This window comes from Homalodisca vitripennis, chromosome 2 (assembly GCF_021130785.1).
Source record: "Homalodisca vitripennis isolate AUS2020 chromosome 2, UT_GWSS_2.1, whole genome shotgun sequence".
Lineage (NCBI taxonomy): Eukaryota > Metazoa > Arthropoda > Insecta > Hemiptera > Cicadellidae > Homalodisca > Homalodisca vitripennis.
The window spans coordinates 207,711,789-207,734,047 of record NC_060208.1 but is presented as its reverse complement, the minus strand read 5'-3'; the positions used below and the strand labels follow the sequence as shown (position 1 = coordinate 207,734,047).

Genomic DNA, 22,259 nt, shown 5'->3' with positions numbered 1-22,259 from the left:
CCCAAGAAACGCTAACTCTTTCAAAGGTTAAATCTGTACGTTGTAAAATTAAATTTTATAGTGAAAATGTCGTTAATTGTGACATCTGATAATAACATCACATTACTCAATGCTATCTGACCACCGTATTATTGACAATGTACTAAATGTAAGGGAAAAAGTACTAACGTAATGAATATTGAGTTTAGCTCGATTTCACCTTTCACTTGGTGCAGCATCTGAAATTTGACACCGGTACAGATTGACTCCTGTCCATGTATGTCTGAAAAGATCCTTAAAAATCTACGTTCAAGTTTGCATTGTTTCGACATCAGAGACAAGTCAAAGGAGATTAGTCTGATTATCCAGCAGCTATCCAGCATAATTCAAATGAAGAGGTATTTTCATTATCTCATCAGGTTCACACTTAAGCGCACTACAACATTTTATACATGATCCGAAAGCGGAAGATGAATTGGAGCTAAACTCAATATTCGCCTGGAATCGATCCCTCCCACCATACCTGTGTTATGTACAATGAATATAGTAAAATTAAATTATCAACTAAATTTACAATCTTTAAAAATATGTTTCTTGACGATGAGAAAAGTTTGTCAAATGAAAAGGATCCCTTTGCAAGGAAGATATAAATACCCCTAAAACACATAACGTGAAATGCAATTGTAGCTTTGGTTTGCACCTGCGCTGTTACAATTCAATAGCTATTTATTGATCAGAATATAGTTTGCAAGATCAAAAATGTATACATTAATAACGGTTTGAACGTCGAACCTAATGAGGCAATGCTTGCAATGATTTCTGAAATTCAGAGTAAGTAATTATTTACAATACCTCATCTACATACACCAACATTCTTGTATTCTGCTACAATTTACCCAAACTACTAATCCATATTCAAAAACTGATTAGAAGAAAATAAATCACACTTTTCTTAAAAGAGATTCTGAATACAGGTTAAAACATGTTAAAATGATAAAACTTATGTTATCATTTACTGGATAAAAGTATGTGGCAGTAATGTAAAGATATCAGATTAAATAGTCATATCGTTACAAATTTTGCAGTTTTACAATTTTCTGTACTTAAATTTGTGTTGGTAGGTCTTAAGATAAAAATAATATATTGTTTAGTTCAAAATCAAACCTTCTGATCAAAACAAAACAAATAGTATAAAAATCATAGTTTTGATCTTGTAAATCATCAGAACTATTGAGTATCTCTATCAATCATCAGAACTATTGAGTATCGCTTCCAATCATCAGAACTTACTATTGATTATATCTTCCAGTCATCAGAATTTTTGAGTATATCTTCTAATCATCAGAACTATTGAGTATCGTTTCCAATCATCAGAACTATTGAGTATCTCTATCAATCATCAGAACTATTGAGTATCACTTCCAATCATCAGAACTATTGATTATATCTTCCAGTCATCAGAATTTTTGAGTATATCTTCTAATCATCAGAACTATTGAGTATCGCTTCCAATCTTCAGAACTATTGAATATCTCATCCAATATTAAGTAATACATGTCTCTGTAAAAAAACTTTTCTAGAGGATGCAAATTATTTTGGAAATATTACAACTGATGACAATAACTATAAGATTTGTTATGTGTATTTTAGTTAACATCTTTCAAAACAAAATATAATAGCTAGCTGGGAAAAAATTATATAGTTGAAACAAAAATTATCATACAGCTGTGATTTGCTTCGTAGAAAACAAAAAATATGACAAACAAAAACATAAAGCTGTTTTTTACATAGGTCTAAGACATATATATATATATATATATATATCTTTTGTTCATATGTATACTAATTGTTCGTAGACATAATAATTTTCTTATCAAAATATACCCATCAATCAAATCACAGACTATAAAGAACTATATACAAAAGCTGGGCTCTATTACGTTGTTATTTGAATATTTGCAAATGAAAGCTGTAAAAACAGGCAGAATTTTATATATTGGAGATTTGTAAATTTGGATGTGTTATGTATGTCTCTAAAATTACTAAATATATAAAATTCTATTCAAAATATAAGGGAATAAAATAGTTTCAGGTTCACTGTTCTAATTGGACGAAAATCCAAATGGCGTCCATTACACATGATTCAAAGTAGAATCACGATAAACATATTTTTTTCATAAACTTTTTACAAAAACATTAAGTTTTAATAAGTTTAATTAACAACATTACAACAAAAAGATTCAAATTAATTACCAATTGTTCTATAATAATTGTAATTTAGTGTCAAAAGTACTACGTAAATCCCAGGAGGTTTATACTGCGACATAACCATTAATTGGATGAGCAGAGCGTTCACAGCTTACGGTCGTTTTACGGATCGTCTCCCATGATTGTTGTCGGATGGGATTATAGACCGATAACAATACCGACAATTACTACACAATAATATTGCACGCTGCAATATTGTATACTTTAATATTATATATTACACAGCCCATGTCACACGTCAGCTAGTGCGTTACAATCAGAAGCAATCACTCATCAATATTCAAACAATATCATTACTTGCCAGTGGTAAACAGTTTACAATTAATATGCAAATGTAATAGCAGTAATTGTGCCGATATCTACATTTTTACATAATTATCTATGTACAAATTATAATTACGCTCATGTCTTTTGATGCCACGACACGATGTTTCGTGTTTCATTAGATTGAGTTTCTAATTCATTTAACATAAGTATGCTCATTTACGTACCCACAAACATATAACATGACTTTGTTAGCATAGTGGCCCAACAAGCATGTTAACATAATCAAGCATTTCTCCATGATTATAGATTTAACCATACAAATATATTATTTCAGTTGATGTACAAAGGCAGCTACACAATAGGTTTTTCTGTTTATTGGAAATTATTAATATTGGAAAATTATTTACTTTTAAAGCTTTTTACATATTACATTCACTCGTGTTGTGACTTACTTATTCTTCAATTACTCCTTAATAATTTATTTAATTACTTCAGCTTATTTATTTGGGAATTAAATGAATTATAAACAGCTAATGGGCACAAACTTACTCCAATACACTATTCATGATCTCAAGAAATTTCAATGCAATTTTTAAACATCTTTTTATTTTTCTACAATTTTTTATTTTTGGGAAAATGGTAGATGGTTAATTGAATTATTTAAAATTTCCAAACATTAAAATAAAGAAAAGTGGTGTATCAGTATTCACATGTTATAAATATTCCTAAATTCTCAACGTCGCCTAAATCAGACTATTCAAATTTGTGCATCATAGTCTTATTAAATTTTACTAAAAATTCAATATTCTAAAAATAAAAGTTCAAGTAATTTTCAATGGCTTAAAATAATTAAAGAAATATACATTCAGAACATTGTTTGATGTTAATTTCAATAAATAAAGTGTTAAATTTTTATATTACTTTACATCTAAATTCTCAAAAATTAAAAAAAAAAAAAATGCAGGCATTGTCCCACTCTACTTGCTAGTTAAATGTGGCCAAAGACATCAATTAATTTAATTTGGTAATAACTGATGCTTCAGAACACATAGACACATTTTCCCGAAATAACTATTTTTTAATTGAGTGGCCCAAAAAGTAAATTTTTCCACTAAAACCTTTTTGGACAATCACAATAAATTCTATTCTTCTAATCTATGTGTGTGTCTGGACAAAGCAAAAAGTCATACATACTTACTATTTTATGTAAGCAAAATCGACATCCGATTTAGTTTGAAATTTGAATTTTTCTATCCATCTAAAGCACAGTTGAGCATATAAAACTCCAGTAGACAGTCTCTAAGCCATGTATAGTAGAGTTTTTATGTCCAAAATTCCTTTAGATTTTAAGTACATTTAAGACATTGTAGGGATTGGTTCCTCAAATAAACATATCCCAAGCATTCACATGGAAAATGAAAATAAATTACAAAACCTAATCTAACTCTCTGAGTAGCAAAGTCAGGCTGAGTAGCATCAATTGGTAAGGAAGATATCTAGAGTTAGGCAAAACATTAATATTATATTCACATTTTTTTTGTATTTTGCAAATGAAAATCATATCAACCATCAATCTACTACATAGTCTAACTCCAAATGATCATTTTAAATACTTTTCTCTATTTAATTCTATAACAGCTAATTCAGAGTTCCAATATACAATTAAAAAATCCTAAATAATATTCCGATATATGATATTGCTATAAACTATACTTTTATCTACACAGTTCTAATTCTTTTCCATGTTGCAGAATTTCTGCATACTTTTAACAGATGTGTATTATTACATGGTGTTACAATGTTATAAAAACTTCCCAAAACATTTTATAACCCTCATTTAGCTGAGGACGTTCACTAATTTATTGTAATAAACTTCCAAAACCAAGCTTGCAACACAGCCAGTCAAACAAACAACAGAAAAAAGGAAAAAGAAATGAGTATTATGCAAATCCAAAAACTACTACTGTTAACAAAAAATTCAATTTGACGTTTGTTGACATTTTATACAATTTCAACATTGTTTATTACTGCAGTGATCTCAATATTATGCTGTCTTGGAATAGAAGACTTGGATTTGATAAATAAACTCTGTAATTCATAATTCAGTTTTAATTATTATTCAACTCTTACATAAAAAACTAAATTATTATAAATTACAATAATACAGAATTATTTGACTGTCAAAAATGGATTTTGTTAATACATAATATTGTCATAAGTTAACCCATTGAGCACTTTATAATTCTTAAAATGTTGTTTTGTTTTTTTAACATATAATGATGCCAAATATCCAAATTGCTGAGGTATTTTAGAGTAATCCTTCATTAATAATAGATTTTAAACAAATATTGCTTTTTGTAATGTTGTAGATGGAGCTTATAATTGGTTAGTGTTAACTTAATTACATTAAAACATAAAACCAATATTTAATACTTTTTTGGTTTGTTTTGTTTTGTTTTTAAAATAAGTAAATAAGTGATAATACTTGAAATTAAAACTACCTAAAATGTCAATTATTTAACTATGGTCTTATAACATAATTTGTTTTGTTAACAAATGAGCAAACTTCAAAAACTGTAAAAAAGATTTCTATTAATGTTTTGGCAAATCTTTGCAGTTTGATATATGCATGTATTTTTTAAATTTAATCTCTCCAAGTAGGTCAGATGCAGAAATATAAATGGGCAATAGATTATATTGAAATAAAATCTTCGACTTCAGAACATTGATTTAGTTAGATAAAATAACTGGAACAAATCAACCCAGCTGTGCAAACGAATAAAATCAGCCTCAAAAAGTAACTACAATCTTTTGCTAGATCTAGTAAACCTTGAGATGAATGAATTTCTTTAGGTTCCTATTTACTGCAATTATATTACTTTAATGCTTTCAGAAAATGTCTTAATATCTTTTCCAATTGTGATCACTCTTTTTTATTTTAATTACACCGTATGGATGGACCCCTATGGAAACAAACCAAATAAAACTTATATGGTGTTTGTAAATCTGGCATGAATTATAAAACAGCCTGACCCAATAAAATCATTTAGATGGCAGCAATGACATGAAAAATTATAAAACATACCAACCTATGTACAAGGTGCTCTTTTAATATTGTAATTTCCAATATGGTATCAGGTAAACATTGCTTATATCTTTCAATATCCCAAAGTTTCAATAACTCAGGCATCATCTGAAAGTGGTGAAAAATACATCATTCTACATGGGGAAAAAATTATATATTTTTGAATTTTTGAACTTAGTCCATAAAAATCCAAAAACCTTTGACCAATACAAAAATCCACATAATCATAATACTAAACACAAAACTCTTCTTGCCTTTCCAATTCATAAACCTTCTTTATTTGAAAAAAGTCCACTATGGGAATTCGCTTATATAATTGTTTATCTTTGTCACTAAAAAGTTTTAAAATAATAATTTTCAAAATAGTATTAAAAACCTCCTCATAGAAAAAGCTTATTACAGTGTAAATTAAATGCAGAAAGATTTTTAAAATAATATAACTAATCAATTTTAAAATCCTAAGCCACGCAATTATTTATTATTACACCATATTATCACTTCAATCTATGTACAAACCTCAAACACAACAACTGTTTGGCACAACAAACCTCTTGTTATGGCTTAGGTCTTCGATTTGACATACTACATTGTTCCTTCATACAAGTGTAATACTTGCAAGTAGGTTGAGTTGTTTTCTTTATAGACATAGTACAATACAGACAATACATGCAGTACATACTGCAACGCTTTTATTTTAGTTATACTTTTAAAGAACTTGTTCATGCACCTGTTTGTATTACTTATGTAATAATTCAAATGTCAATGTGCAATAAATACTTTGAATTTGAAAAATTTGTGATTTTACTTAAACCAGTTTCACAAATAATAGGTTGTACTACGGCCGTCAAACGATATCACGAGATAATAAAAGTGGAGAGAAAAGTTGGGAATACAATAAACAGCAGAACTCCAGTGCACGGTCCGGTGTTTCTGGCTGTCTGCACAATCTCTGCCACGCTCTCTGCACTTGTACTTATCACTGCCACAGCCACACGCCACACAGCTGCCGGCTGCGTCACCTTTCCATTCCCACACTCAGCTTCTTGTCAGAACACATCAACCTCGCCTGGTGTCCCTTAGCGTTCTTCTCTCCGTTCACTCATCACCAGTGACAAAACTGTATATTCTGTCACTTTAGACATATAAAATATTAATTTTGTCCTTCATCCTACTTAATGTTTTTGGGAACAGTTGTTACGCAGGTTTATGTTCACCTGAGTGGAAGGTAAATAACCATTAACGCTTATTTACACCAGTCAACCTGAATGGTGTAAGTAAGCAATGTATAATGGTTTTGTACATATAAGGAGAAGTCATAGTGAATAAAATAAAAAAGACTGGCCCCAGTATGGAACCTTGTAACAAACCTCTTGTTATGGCTTAGGTTTTTGATTTGACGTACTAAATTGTTCCTTCATACAAGTGTTTAAAAAACATCAATCTCCTTTATAAATTCCTTTTTAAAACTGAATAGTGAGGATTGAAGACAGTTCAAATGTATTTTATTGGAATCATTATACTAAAATACAGTGAACGTATTCAACAATACTGCTGTTGAAAATAAACAATATAAAATTCAAAATTGGAAATAGTTACCACTTGCTACAAGTGCTCTTGTCTGTAATGACCCACAAGATATTCATTCATTCACTGAAGCTCCTTTTCCCAAATTTGTAAAATGGAACTATACTGAATGTTATCAGAACATTAACTTCCAGCAGCTTAGTTACTTGTTCTCATAGAATTTTGTCCAGTGTGATCATCAAAAAGACGAGTTTGATCTCCTTTTACTCGTACATTCACATACCCCACTCAGGCGTGTCCTGTATCCTCTCACACAACACACCCACACTGTCATTGCCAGTATTGAAAATGTCGCTGAGTATCGGTAAGTCCTATGACCTCATCATGCATTTTTATAATTATTAACAGACAATACTCTTTATTAACATATTCTTCACAAACAGTTTTGTGTCAAAATTAACATACAGAGAAGTTTCACAATGTGTAATATTGTTGGTAGGAAGTCAAGAACAAAAAACTCATGAAAGGAGTAGAATGGATGTTTTTTTTCACCAGTTGCCGAGCCGCTGTCTCAGGTGTTGATCGTCTGTACCCTTCACTACTGCTGGAAGATGGTTCTAAAGCTTGGATCCCATGTACCTTGGCTTATCTTCATATTTCGTCACAGGAGGCAATAGTGTGTCACATGTCGGGTGTTGCACGTGTGCAGCTGTGACCCCGTCTTGAGTGAGTTCAGGGTTTATGTCCTTGCATACGTTACAGCTTTCAGTACGTACGAATTCACAATAGGATTTTGAGCTTCTTGAGCTTTTCCCTACAGGACTCTCTGGGTGATAGATCACAAAGCGTCCTTATGGCTCTCTTCTGTAGAATAAGTACCCATTCCATGTTTGCCCCAGACCAATAACCCATGTCAAAGATGTGTTTCGAAAAGGGAGTGACAGCCTTTGTTGGCGTGTTGAGGTCTCTAATGGCCTTAATTCTTCTGTTTCCTCTGCTTAATTTCGTACAGAAATTATCCACATGAGGTGTCCAAGTTACTTGTTCATCAAGTGTAATGCCAAGATAGGTGGTGCTATTAGTAGTTTCTAAGTCTAATAGTCTTGTCACTGTTTTTTTGTTTGTTTCCAAAATATACTGTTTTGTCTTAGATGGGTTCACTACTAAGCCGTTCTGTTTACAATAGTTAATGTCTGAGACAATGTTAAAGACTGATGCAAAAACCATCTCTCAATGGGTTGTAGATTTATTAGTAACTCTCTATATTGGTTCCTATGAAATGTACAAGAAAAATTTATAACAGCAGTATGTAACACACAGATATTGTAAAACTCCACACTCAATAAATAAAAATCTTGAAACTCAAGTGCCCAATACCAGACATCTAAAACAGTATAAGTCAAAAATATTCACATCCATACAAACAATTAATAAAATCTGAATGTTATATGTTAATTTCATTCACGGCTTAAAATGGAATAAATTTTAGTAAATGTTCAAACCTATTTACTAGTTTAGGGTTTTAGGTAAATAAAATTAAAATGTTAGGTTTGATACATTATCGTAAATAAAGGAACTTCATCCTATAAAGTCCAGTGTTTCCGGCTGTCTGCACCCAGTAGCGCAATTACACTTATCACTGCCAGAGCCACACTGGCCTCATCTTCTATTCCCACAGCTCCTCTTAACTCCTCACGCTCTATGTGTACGTTACTTATATGTGTAAGTTACTTATATGTGTACGTTACTTAAACGTGTACATTACTTATACGTGTACATTAATTATATATGTACGTTACTTATAAGTGTACATTACTTAAACATGTAAGTTACTTATACTTGTACGTTACTTATACATATATGTTATTTATGAGTATGTTACTTATACATGTACGTTACTTATACACTACAACCACATGTTCCAGTTGTCTGCACAGAGTAGCGTAAATATTATCACTGCCAAAGCCACCCTGGCCTCATCTTCTATTTCCACAATTCATCTAAACTCCTCATGTTCAATACAATAAGTGTTGGTATCCGGGCCAAAAAGTTGCACAAACATGTTCACCCACAAGTTTAAAAAGCGAAAAGTAATTTTTTCAATAGAATAAAACTGATTTCAATAAATAAAAAATTTGTATATAATAATGTCAAAAATTATACTCCTTCAGAAACTAAAACATGTGATATTCGGAAAAATGTAATGTATTATTTTTTCAATGTCTAGCTGGTGTGGAACATTTAACTTGTTACCTGGAGGGTGAAAAAGGTTTAATTGCATATAATATTAAATTATCATTTTGTCATTAACTAATATTTTATGTAATCCATGCTATTTTATGAAATAAAGAACAACCAAAACTAGTCTATCATTGTTAAATCCTAGGAAAATCTTATAAAATAGGTAGTATATTAAAAAGATATGGTATTAAAACAAAATTAGGGACTGATAAAAACCAGTAAGGGGCATGACTCTACTCTGTAAACCTGGAATATAAGATATACCATGGTATATAAGATATACCATGTAATTGTTTGTGGTTTTGTCTTCACTGAGGAAACAAAACTAGGGAGGGATGGATTCCTCAATTTTAGCAGTATCGACAATTCTGTGCTCTTTTCACTTGATTCCAATTCCAATATTTTCAACGTATTTTATTACAGAATAATGAATAAAATCAAAAGAAGTGCTTAAGACATACCTGGAAAGTAATTATTTCACACTATCCCGACTAGTGATATGTCGAAGGTGATTCTCCAATCCATTGAATCTTCAAATAAGTCTATTAGAGGACAGGTGATCCTCTGAACGCACAGAACCGACTGATAAATAGTGTTTTTATGTATTTTTGTATGAAAATACGTAGATAGATAACCAATTTAACAAATTATCATAGTTTTGTAGGTAAAACTTTTCTGGCAGGTCTTATTTCCTATGTCTAACTATGTATATGCATCTCCATGTGACTTGCATTTAAGAGCCAACATCCGCTTCCTCAACGGTAAAAAAAACATTTTTCTAACTTTTGTTTAGCTTGTATTTCATGTAATTATATATACAAAAATATATGTATGTTTGTAACTTAAAATGTTTATCATTACTATTAATGGTATTTGTGATTAATTATAGGGTGGCAGTTCCTACTGGACAGACTCTCTTTCATGTAACACGCACTATGCAAGGATAAACCTTCAAAATAAACATAAAAAACAACTTCAACTCGGCCCATTCAACTCATCTCTATAGGTGGATGTGTATTACTGGCTGCTTTGATTAAGCTTCAGCCAATCACAACAAAGCTCCACCCATTTAATTCACCTCTATAGGTGGATGTGTATTACTGGCTGCTTTGATTAAGCTTCAGCCAATCACAACAAAGCTCCATCCATTCAATTCACTCCTATATGTGGATGTTTATTATTGGTTGCTCCACCCATCTAACTCATCTCTATAGGTGGATGTGTATTATTGGTTGCTCCGCCCATCTAACTCATCTCTATAGGTGGATGTGTATTATTGTTTTTCTCCGCCCATCTAACTTATCTCTATAGGTGGATGTGTATTATTGGTTGCTCCGCCCATCTAACTCATCTCTATAGGTGGATGTGTATTATTGGTTGCTCCGCCCATCTAACTCATCTCTATAGGTGGATGTGTATTATTGGTTGCTCCGCCCATCTAACTCATCTCTATAGGTGGATGTGTATTATTGGTTGCTCCGCCCATCTAACTCATCTCTATAGGTGGATGTGTATTATTGGTTGCTCCGCCCATCTAACTCTTGTAACTAACTTTTGTAACACCTTTAGTCTGATGATGGGTCTCCATAGCAAGGTCAAAATGTCCCACGAGTTTGTTTTTGTATAGTTTTTAATATAATATGGACTGAAATTTAGATATTCATTACTCCTTTCTACTTAGTTAACACTCCTAAAGCAAACAACTTTCCCATCATCAATAACTTGAATTTATTTTATTTTTTCTATATTATCTATTATATTATGTTTTTATATTGAAGATCCAACACAAGTCAACTTCTTCCTCAAACACAATCTGATATATTATAATCACACAAGAACCAACTGATGGCCAAATTATTCAGATATTAAAAACGGTAGAAGGCTAATTAAAATAAGCGTAAAGAGCAGAAGTCACCCTACCTTAACCAATATCGCTTGGTGATGGGAGTGTGACAGCAAATGGCATCATACTGGTCAGCAATCCACACTATCAAGATTATATAGAAGGCAGTGGTAGTGTCATTGAAGAACTCCGACATGATCGCTTCCATACCTGCAACAGAACATATCTCCATTTACAAATCTGAAGAAAACATAGTACAAGTAGTATACAGGCTGGTAAATATATTTACAACCACTATGTTTTATCCAATAGGTCAGGCGTTGTCACACATGGAGTTTTATGCGGGAGGACATAGAATAAAGAAAAGAAATTCTCCCGGAAGTGGTTCTCTTTTAAAATACTTAATATGTCAATACTATATGAATATGGACCAAGGGAATCAGCATATTTCCAGGAACAAGAACACATTCCGTATGTTTATAGCATTGTCAAAACACACACTTAAACACTTAAGAATCAAGATCTTTATCGGCCATTAAATAATTTCTATAAATTACAATAGGCTTTTTCAGAATAAATCTAGATTTCCTAAATCTATATTATGTATTAGAAAAGTTAAAAATTTTTAAATAGTTACCTAAAATCTCAAATTGTTACAAGACATATATTTTTTAATTGTATAAAGTAGCCACTTGGATACAACTTTGTCTAACAGATTATTTGGTAACAATCTAAATGAAACTGGTAACTTATCAAATAATTTCAATTGTTGGTATATGTAACTTTTAATTGTTTTTTTAATCTAATATTTGGTGTAACTAGGTCTCGTTTGTTTCTTTTTTTATAATTGTGTGCTAAACTGTGAGTATTAATATTATTTATATTTCCTTTATAAAGATTAAATTGCTATGAATGTACATGTTGGTAAGTGTCACGATTAGAAATATGTGTAAACTTGCTCTGTATTGTTCTTGACTAGATAATCCAGCCTATCCAGGGAAAGGCCAAGTAGTCTCAATCTCAATTAAAAAATTATACTCTGAATCTTACTATTGTATATAATCATATTGATGGCAGAATAGCACATTTTAGCTAGTTCAAAAGAAATGGTAATATAGGCCTTCACACACGACACCTAACACTGAATAGAATAAACAATCTGACATTTCACTTAGATAGATCTCAGATTTTAAAATATATGCATGTCGAACAAATCGACCCTATCATTATACCTTTGCTGTAAAAAATCTACAATTAATTTCAATTTTTTACTAAAACTTTAATTGTATAATAACTATTGAACTGAACTATAAGATATATAGAGTCTAGTTCTACAGTTAACCTCTTGAACCAGTGACAATTTCCCTCGATATCAGATAAATCTATTTATATTTAATGGATTTATGTTGTAATTAAGATCAACCCTAAGACTTTTATTTGTAATTGCTCAGTTGGATAACGTTTATTACAAAAGATCACAGGGTGTACAGTGTATGATCACGTGGATACATACGAGGAACTAAACCCTAGTTACATAATGCACAGTTTACTGTCTCCAGTTAATTAACTCTTTCTTGGAAGAATTTATTTTCAATTTATTCTGTATCTTATTTAACTTCAAATTAAAAATACGAATAGTTCAATTACATTGTACCATAAGAGAACAAAACTTCCAATATCACTATTAATTTAAATTACTATTACTGTAAACTAATAACTAATTAACTATATATGTTATTAAAAAATATAAATGTATTATATTAAAACTACTCCTACCCAAATCTTGAAAATTACACCAAATCAATCAAAAAAGTCAGTATCGCGTTCATTTACTGGGTAACTCTTCCACACCATACCAGTTCACTAATTCGACAATTTGCTCCCAATCTTTGTTCAATGGAACAGTGACCTGTGGTGTAACGCGTTCATTACTGGGTAACTCCCTTCCACACCATACCAGTTCACTAATTCGACAATTTGCTCCCAATCTTTGTTCAATGGAACAGTGACCTCGTGGTGTATCGCGTTCATTACTGGGTAAATCCCTTCCACACCATACCAGTTCACTAATTCGACAATTTGCTCCCAATCTTTGTTCAATGGAACAGTGACCTGTGGTGTATCGCGTTCATTACTGGGTAACTCCTTCCACACCATACCAGTTCACTAATTCGACAATTTGCTCCCAATCTTTGTTCAATGGAACAGTGACCTGTGGTGTATCGCGTTCATTACTGGGTAACTCCTTCCACACCATACCAGTTCACTAATTCGACAATTTGCTCCCAATCTTTGTTCAATGGAACAGTGACCTCGTGGTGTATCGCGTTCATTACTGGGTAACTCCTTCCACACCATACCAGTTCACTAATTCGACAATTTGCTCCCAATCTTTGTTCAATGGAACAGTGACCTGTGGTGTATCGCGTTCATTACTGGGTAACTCCTTCCACACCATACCAGTTCACTAATTCGACAATTTGCTCCCAATCTTTGTTCAATGGAACAGTGACCTCGTGGTGTAATCGCGTTCATTACTGGGTAACTCCTTCCACACCATACCAGTTCACTAATTCGACAATTTGCTCCCAATCTTTGTTCAATGGAACAGTGGTGGTGTATCGCGTTCATTACTGGGTAACTCCTTCCACACCATACCAGTTCAATAATTCGACAATTTGCTCCCAATCTTTGTTCAATGGAACAGTGACCTCGTGGTGTATTGCGTACATTACTTGGCAACTCATTCAACCATACCAGTCCACTATATCGACAATTTGTTCCCAATCTGTGTTCAATGGAACAGTGATCTCGTGGTGTGTACTGATCATTACTGGGCAACTCCTTCCACACCATACCAGTTCAATAATTCGACCATTTGCTCCCAATCTTTGTTCAATGGAACAGTGACCTGTGGTGTATCGTGTACATTAATGGATAACTCATTCGACCACACCAGTTCAATAATTAGACAATTTGCTCCCAATCTGTGTTCAATCTGTGACCTGTGGTGTATCGTGTACATTAATGGATAACTCATTCGACCACACCAGTTCACTAATTAGACAATTTGTTCCCAATCTTTGTTCAATGGAACAGTGATCTCGTGGTGTGTGCTGATCATTACTGAGTAACTCATTCCACCATACCAGTCCACTATATCGACAATTTGTTCCCAATCTGTGTTCAATGGAACAGTGACCTGTGGTGAATCGTGTACATTAATGGATAACTCATTCGACCACACCAGTTCACTAATTAGACAATTTGTTCCCAATCTGTGTTCAATGAAACGGTGACTTCGTTGTGTATCGCGTTCATTACTGGGTAACTCATTCAACCACACCAGTTCACTAATTAGACAATTTGTTCCCAATCTGTGTTCAATGAAACGGTGACTTCGTTGTGTATCGCGTTCATTACTGGGTAACTCATTCAACCACACCAGTTCACTAATTAGACAATTTGCTCCCAATCTGTGTTCAATGGAACAGTGACTTCGTTGTGTATCGCGTTCATTACTGGGTAACTCATTCCAACCACACCAGTTCACTAATTAGACAATTTGCTCCCAATCTGTGTTCATTGGAACAGTGACCTGTGGTGTGGTGTGTCGTGTACATTAATGGATAACTCATTCGACCACACCAGTTCACTAATTAGACAATTTGTTCCCAATCTGTGTTCAATGAAACAGTGACCTCGTTGTGTATCGCGTTCATTACTGGGTAACTCATTCAACCACACCAGTTCACTAATTAGACAATTTGCTCCCAATCTTGTGTTCAATGGAACAGTGACTCGTGGTGTGTCGTGTTCATTACTTGGATAACTCATTCACCACACCAGTTCAATAATTAGACAATTTGTTCCAATCTGTGTTTCAATGGAACAGTGACCTGTGGTGTGGTGTGTCGTGTACATTAATGGATAACTCATTCGACCACACCAGTTCACTAATTAGACAATTTGTTCCCAATCTGTGTTCAATGAAACGGTGACTTCGTTGTGTATCGCGTTCATTACTGGGTAACTCATTCAACCACACCAGTTCACTAATTAGACAATTTGCTCCCAATCTGTGTTCAATGGAACAGTGACCTGTGGTGTGTCGTGTACATTAATGGATAACTCATTCGACCACACCAGTTCAATAATTCAACAATCCAATGGAGCAATATGGTAATAGTTACAGCTAGGTATATAAGTTCCAAAAGGTTGTATCAATAAATTCAAGAACTGATTTATCGCAATCTAAAAATGTAATGGTGGGACTTTTATAATTATTTAAGACTTAAAATACTTACATAACATAATATACAATAACAATAATATTTCCATGTATATAAAATTGAGTTTAGTTTTAAATTAATTGCTTAATATTTAAAATTTTGAAAATTTGTAGTAAAAGTACTTAAATTTAAGTGCATTATTTTGTTAGAACATTTATATATTATTTTGTTTAAGACACAATTGATTTTTTTAGGCCACAGCTGCTATACGTTTTAGTTCAATATGTTTAAGTTGAATTCCTAGGAAATTGAGGTAATATTATAGGATGTTTTTAAACGACATTAAAAAAATGGCTGGGCGTTAGCAAAGCCTAGAACTGGTGGGGCTAGAAAAATTTCATTTCTGTCTGTCTGTCTACACTATACCTCGAAAATGAATTGATCTATAGACTTGAAATTGTGCATGAAGCTTCCTTCATTTATAAATTAACTTTGATGATGACACATGCCACTCCATGTGATTTTGTTAAGTGTTAGTGAATATTTTGCCATTGGTCTTACAGCAGAATAAATAAATTTGAAATCAAGCTGAGAACAATCACTTGAGATTTTAACAAGTGAAACCACATGTAGATTATTCCATCAATAGTAATAAGATAAATGACACAATGAAAATCAATGTTAGAAAAATTTGGTACCCAAAACATAAAGTTGCCAAAACAATCATGCCACAATTTTAATATTATTTTAAAATTGAAATAAATAAATAAAAACAAGTAACACGACCTCAAAAATTACAATAACAAAATTATATAAGATTGGTACAAAAATAGTCTGTATGAATAAAAAATATATGATATTAACTTTAAAATCTAATAATTAAACTTAATAATTTATATCTAGAAACTAACAGTTCCAAAGTCAAAAAATTCTTTTTTTAAATATAATGAATTGACTAAAAGCCAGGAATATTTTTTTTAATTACATATAACTATGTTTAGAGATAAGTGGTCTTTAAAAGTTGAAGGCCCTCAAAGTGATTACTGTGTGCTATTAATAGTTTTATTTAGTGTATAAAAATCCATGAGTACATTTTCTGTATTTCTAGTGTTATGCATGTCTGTCACTAAGTGTTTTAGAGATTCAGGATGATTGAAAAAATGCAGAGTATAATATCAAATATATATGTTAAAAATGGTTTGAATTTTTTTGGCTATAAATATTAGTCTACAATTAACTAACGGTTCGCATTACGCTATAATTCTAAAGGCTTTATTTTGTAGGGTAAACAATTCTGCTTTCCTGCTGCAGTTTCCCCATAGAATTAGGTCATACCTAAGCACTGATTGAGAAAACAAATAGGCCAATCTGAGATAATCATAATCAGTGTGCAAGCAGCAAACGAGCTATCTTAGGGGTACCCATGTCAAATAATCATCCACACAAACACAAACACCCAACAACCTCACATTATCTAACTCCATATCAGAGTAAAAATTATAATCTACTGGTCTCAGGTTAAAAAATTATGTCTTCAATCACTAAAAACCCATTGAAATTAAACCACAACGATGCTTGTTGAATGGATGTTTTAATTTATTCAGGACATTCCTACTATTTAAAATTGTTGTGTCGTCTGCATATAATTGACATGTGGCAAGACATCTTGATAAAGATCATCTGCAGACATTGAATATTGCGCAAAACTTTATTTCTACATAGCCAAGAATGAGTTCTATAGAAGTGCATCTCCAACCATGGAATTTGGCTGAGCATCATGAAGCAATTAGGCAGCAGTAAGCACTGACACAATCTCATTTTTGTCTGCAGAGGGAATGTAGAAATTTCTTTTCTAAAATGATGTATGTCTGCCTATACGAGTGCAGGACATTCCGAGAGCGAAATCAGCTATAGACTTGGAATGTTGCATGTAACCTTAGTGAAGCCTGATACGCAACATGTGGTGTGTACTCCTACCTTGTTTAAGTGACAATATACCACTTAAATTCAAGCAAAATATGGTATATCCAGTTCTAAGGACATGACTATGTAATTATAATATGTAATAGCAATATACTATGTATATATAATCACATAACTAGACAAACAGGCTACTGCTATACACTAAGCTGAGGTATATTAGTCGACAAACCTGCTGATGGAATTTTCTTCTTTGACACCTTAAGGTAAGTAGTAATAATTACGGTTGAGAAAGGAGATACCAACATTTAGACGTATAGACGTAATTTATTTCGTTTTTAAAGCGTGAAATTTTCTTATTGCAATTTGATACTAGAACAAGCAAAAACCTTGGATCTAATACAGAAATGCCTCATGGTATAGAATGAAACTTAACCATCATAAAATGCTTAAAAAGCTATACCTAAAATGTAATGCATATAAAAATACAATATAATGAGTGTTGTGAACAACAGTATTTGTAATAAATGTTTAATTATAATTCATTCAATTAAAATTTGAAGAGAAATAATAAATAAAAACAAGATAGTGAAAAATAATTATTTTTAGGACAAATTTTTAAGTGACAAATCACATTGTATTACAAATAAATTATTTTCGGGTTCTGTGTACTAACTTCTTGATTACAATTTAATTCAATTTTATGTACGTATTTTCAGTCTTATGTCATTTGGAATCCATCCTAGACATTTTTATATCACACTATTTTGATCAATATACAATTTTAATTTATAAAGCCGCCACAACTGTTGTTATCACCTTTGCTCCAATGATTGCACAGATCGGACAGTGTACAAACGACGGGACTGTGCGACCATCAAAGTAAACTGATGGTCATGTTGTGGGTTACCCAGCAATGTACATGACACACGCGAATTTACTGCTCCATCGGATAGAGATTGGGAGCAAATTGTCGAATCAGTCGATTCGTGTGGTGGAATTCCAGTCTAACTTCAGTAGTCGGTTCATTGTGTAACACAGTACTAGTATTGGTTTCCTTATATAATTGTCAATATTTGACTAAGTCTGTTTTATTTTATATATAATAAATAATATAAGTAATTAATAAATAATTAGATCAATTAATGTCATTAATTAAAGAATAGGTTAATTTTATTACTTAATTCATTTTTGAGGATTAGGTGTCATAATAAATAATGGCAATTCAAATTATTAGGCACTTTTATCAAATGTTAGAATAATCAAATGACTTACATGACACAACAACATGATAAATTCATGTTACTCATATCACCTTCCTCCGTTTATGAATGAATATTTCCTTTTTCTATTTGTATATATATTTTTTTTTTCATTAAATTTGTATAAGTGGCAATAGCCTAATTTAATTTGAATAAACATTGAATCACAAAAAGTACTTGCTCTGCCGGTATTCGAACCCGGCTAGTAATGTAATATATATATATAAGATTACATTGTTTCATTAATTCATTAAATATTAACTTATATGTTTATTATAATGTGAGAATGTATAACTAGACCACATTGCATGCACTCTATAGACAACATAATATATTTCTTTAAATTAAAGAAATATGCTACCTGTAATCAAGCAACATTAAAAATTTTCTTTCTTACGCTGTTATGTAATTGGATTATCATTTTTAACAATTAAAATCTGATAAAATAAAAATAGCAATCTTCCAATAAACAGTTAATTAACAGAAGCAAGTAAGTAAACTGCACAGTGTTGGACTACACTGTAGTCCCTGGCATCTATCCAGGTAACCAAACACTCCACCCTGTGCTGTACATATTATCTTCTGTAATAATGTTATCCAACTGAGCAATTACTGATAAGAGTCAAAGGGTTGACTAGATTACTTCATTTACCTGGATGTCAATATTTACGCTAGCCGCAACTACGTATCGATTACGTTCAGTAGAGTCGGATTGCGTTTTGATTTGTTTGCCACAATTCTATCTACAAATAAGGACGTAATAAACTTTTTTTTAGGAGATGGACAAAAACTACATGGGTTATTAACACTCTTGATAGAATAAAAACTATACAATTATGAATTGGTAATAACAACAGTAACGAAGGTTCTTAACAGTTATCTGATAAAGATAATGCAGTTACTTTGATCAAGTTGCATTTTTAGGTTTTCCAGAAAACAGCACTTTAATTTTCACATTAGTTAGTGAAAACGTTAATTTCTTGTGTTTATATTTAAAGGATTTTACTTTTCTAGTAACATTAATCTTATCATAAGTTTTCAACTATTAGATTATGATAGATTTTATGCACATGTGACCCTTATCTACATATATAAAAATGAATGTTTGTCTGTATGTCCTTTATAGAATCGTAAAATATTTGACTGATCAAAATGAAAATTTGTATGTAACTATATTTTTCCACGAAGAAGGTTTATTTGATATGCCCATTGATGTAACTCGCCACTAGGCGGCACTGCAAAAGATAAAAGTTTTAACAGCATCTGCACATTATAAACTGCAATTACGAGACAGTTACGTATATTAAATAGCCAAACACTATTTGAAGGCACTAAGTTATGATGTATATTTGTCTTTAAAACAAATTTCTGGCTGAACTTAAAGCCCATTTTATAATAAAGTATATGTAAATGTACAATGGATCTAAACATACACTTTTGACAGATTTTATTGATCGTAACAACAAGGTAAACTCTACATCGGCGTTGGAAATATAATTCACTTGAACCAGAAGTGCTCATATACTGTACAGGTAAAGCTTACGAAAAGCGTGCAAAGCCGCGGGAAACAGCTAGTAAAATATAAAAGTTGAAACTTTTTTATATGTCTTTTTTGTTGTCTAATTTTATTATTTACCTTCGTAACAAAACTGACTGTAATGTGGATTCATATTACTTAATCGAAACTAGATGTAAATTAATACAAATATTTAATGAAAACATGTCTTCCCTATGTAGATGTGGCAGAAACACACTGCGGTCACAAGAAGAAGCAGTGGGATAATTTTAACTGAGTAGTAATTCTGTGTAGTATTTAATCATCTTAGTCCATGTGAGGAAAATCAATTTTTAAGTTGTAAAAATTTTAAAGTTCGCACTTAGATATCAAACTGTCAATTACGGCAAGTAAGTTAATTCATATTACTTGAACAAATAAAGCCACGGAGGATTACTTAGCGGATACACTACCAGGTGGCAGCACCTATTGTCTTCTGGTCCTTTGTTGCTGAGCAGTAATTGTAAACTTTTCATTTTCCACTGTATTTCATGGAAAGGCCGTTAAACTGTTTTTGTTCCCTCTCTTCATTGCCTCACTGTACAACCTTTATGTTTACCATGATATTGAACCACATTTTACAAACAGTGTCACACCTCAGGTTTATCAGTTATTACAAGATTCACAATATTTTGTACCTCATTTCAACTATGGATATGATTTTTTTCTTTTTTCCCAAATATATTTTTTTTTACCACTGACTTCCTCAAGTTCCCAAACAACCTATTCTATATTGAAATATAAACCATTATAGATAACTAACAATGTGTAATATATATATATATATATATATATATATATATATATATATTATCGAGTCATTTTCTAGAACTAAGATCCGAGGAAAAAAATAAATGGAAAGAGCATTATCAAATTATTGACTTTTTAAAACCCATAGTTTCATACTGAAAATGTTATATTTAAAAAATGTGTGTTTATTTGAAACAGTAATTACTAGCAGGTTTTAAACTTTTATACAGCTTGAATGTTATAAATAAAGTCTTTTATTACTTATATGAATAGATTATAGAAGAAGAAACTAGTTTTAATAATAAATAAATTACTTAATATACCAATAGAAGAATTGACATCCTGATATAATTTGTAATTTAATAAATAATTCAGAAACAACGAGGCAGAGAGGACTTTTGAGTCATAACTTTGCCTCTATAATAAACAAAATTTTCATTTTATTTAATTCTAAAAAGCTAGTATACATGCACTACATTATTTCCAGTAACAGTATCATTGCCACTTCAATGGAGAGAAGTATTTCAAGGATGTAAATTTATATATTATATGTTTCTTATTTCCTAATATATGCATCATTTTATTATACTATACAGGGTGTCCCGTAACTCTCTGGGCAAAGGAGGTGGTGGCAATAGTGACATTAGGTGGCTCATACAGTTTCATCAACCAAACCTTGATAGCTTGTACAGTGAGAGAGACTTAACATCAGGTTAACATTTCCATCAAGGCTGTAATGGTATTCTTCTGACAAGCCACAAGTCAACTGCTTCATCAGGCGGAGGTGGTGGCAATAGTGACATTAGGTGGCTCATACAGTTTCATCAACCAAACCTTGATAGCTTGTACAGTGAGAGAGACTTAACATCAGGTTAACATTTCCATCAAGGCTGTAATGGTATTCTTCTGACAAGCCACAAGTCAACTGCTTCATCAGGCGGAGGTGGTGGAAATAGTGACATTAGGTGGCTCAGTTATACAGTTTCATTTACCAAACCTTGATAGTTTGTTTAGTGAGAGAGACTTAGCATCAGGTTAACATTTCCATCAAGGCTGTAATGGTATTCTCCTGACAAGCCACAAGTCAACTGCTTCATCAGGCGGAGGTGGTGGCAATAGTGACATTAGGTGGCTCAGTTATACAGTTTCATCTAACAAACCTTGATAGTTTGTTTAATGAGAGAGACTTAGCATCAGGTTAACATTTCCATCAAGGCTGTAATGGTATTCTCCTGACAAGCCACAAGTCAACTGCTTCATCAGGCGGAGGTGGTGGCAATAGTGACATTAGGTGGCTCAGTTATACAGTTTCATCAACCAAACCTTGATAGCT

The 22,259-nt window shown here is 32.0% G+C and overlaps 1 protein-coding gene across 6 annotated transcripts in view; it reads right to left on the bottom strand.

The window, feature by feature from the left end:
- Positions 1 to 22,259, bottom strand: part of LOC124355343 (membralin) — a 170,608-nt gene that overhangs the window by 83,695 nt on the left and 64,654 nt on the right. For all 6 annotated transcript variants that reach the window (XM_046806443.1, XM_046806445.1, XM_046806441.1 and 3 more), the window contains one exon: positions 11,285 to 11,417. In XM_046806443.1, the coding sequence (XP_046662399.1) occupies positions 11,285 to 11,417 (133 nt within the window). The remainder of the gene's footprint in view (positions 1 to 11,284; positions 11,418 to 22,259) is intronic.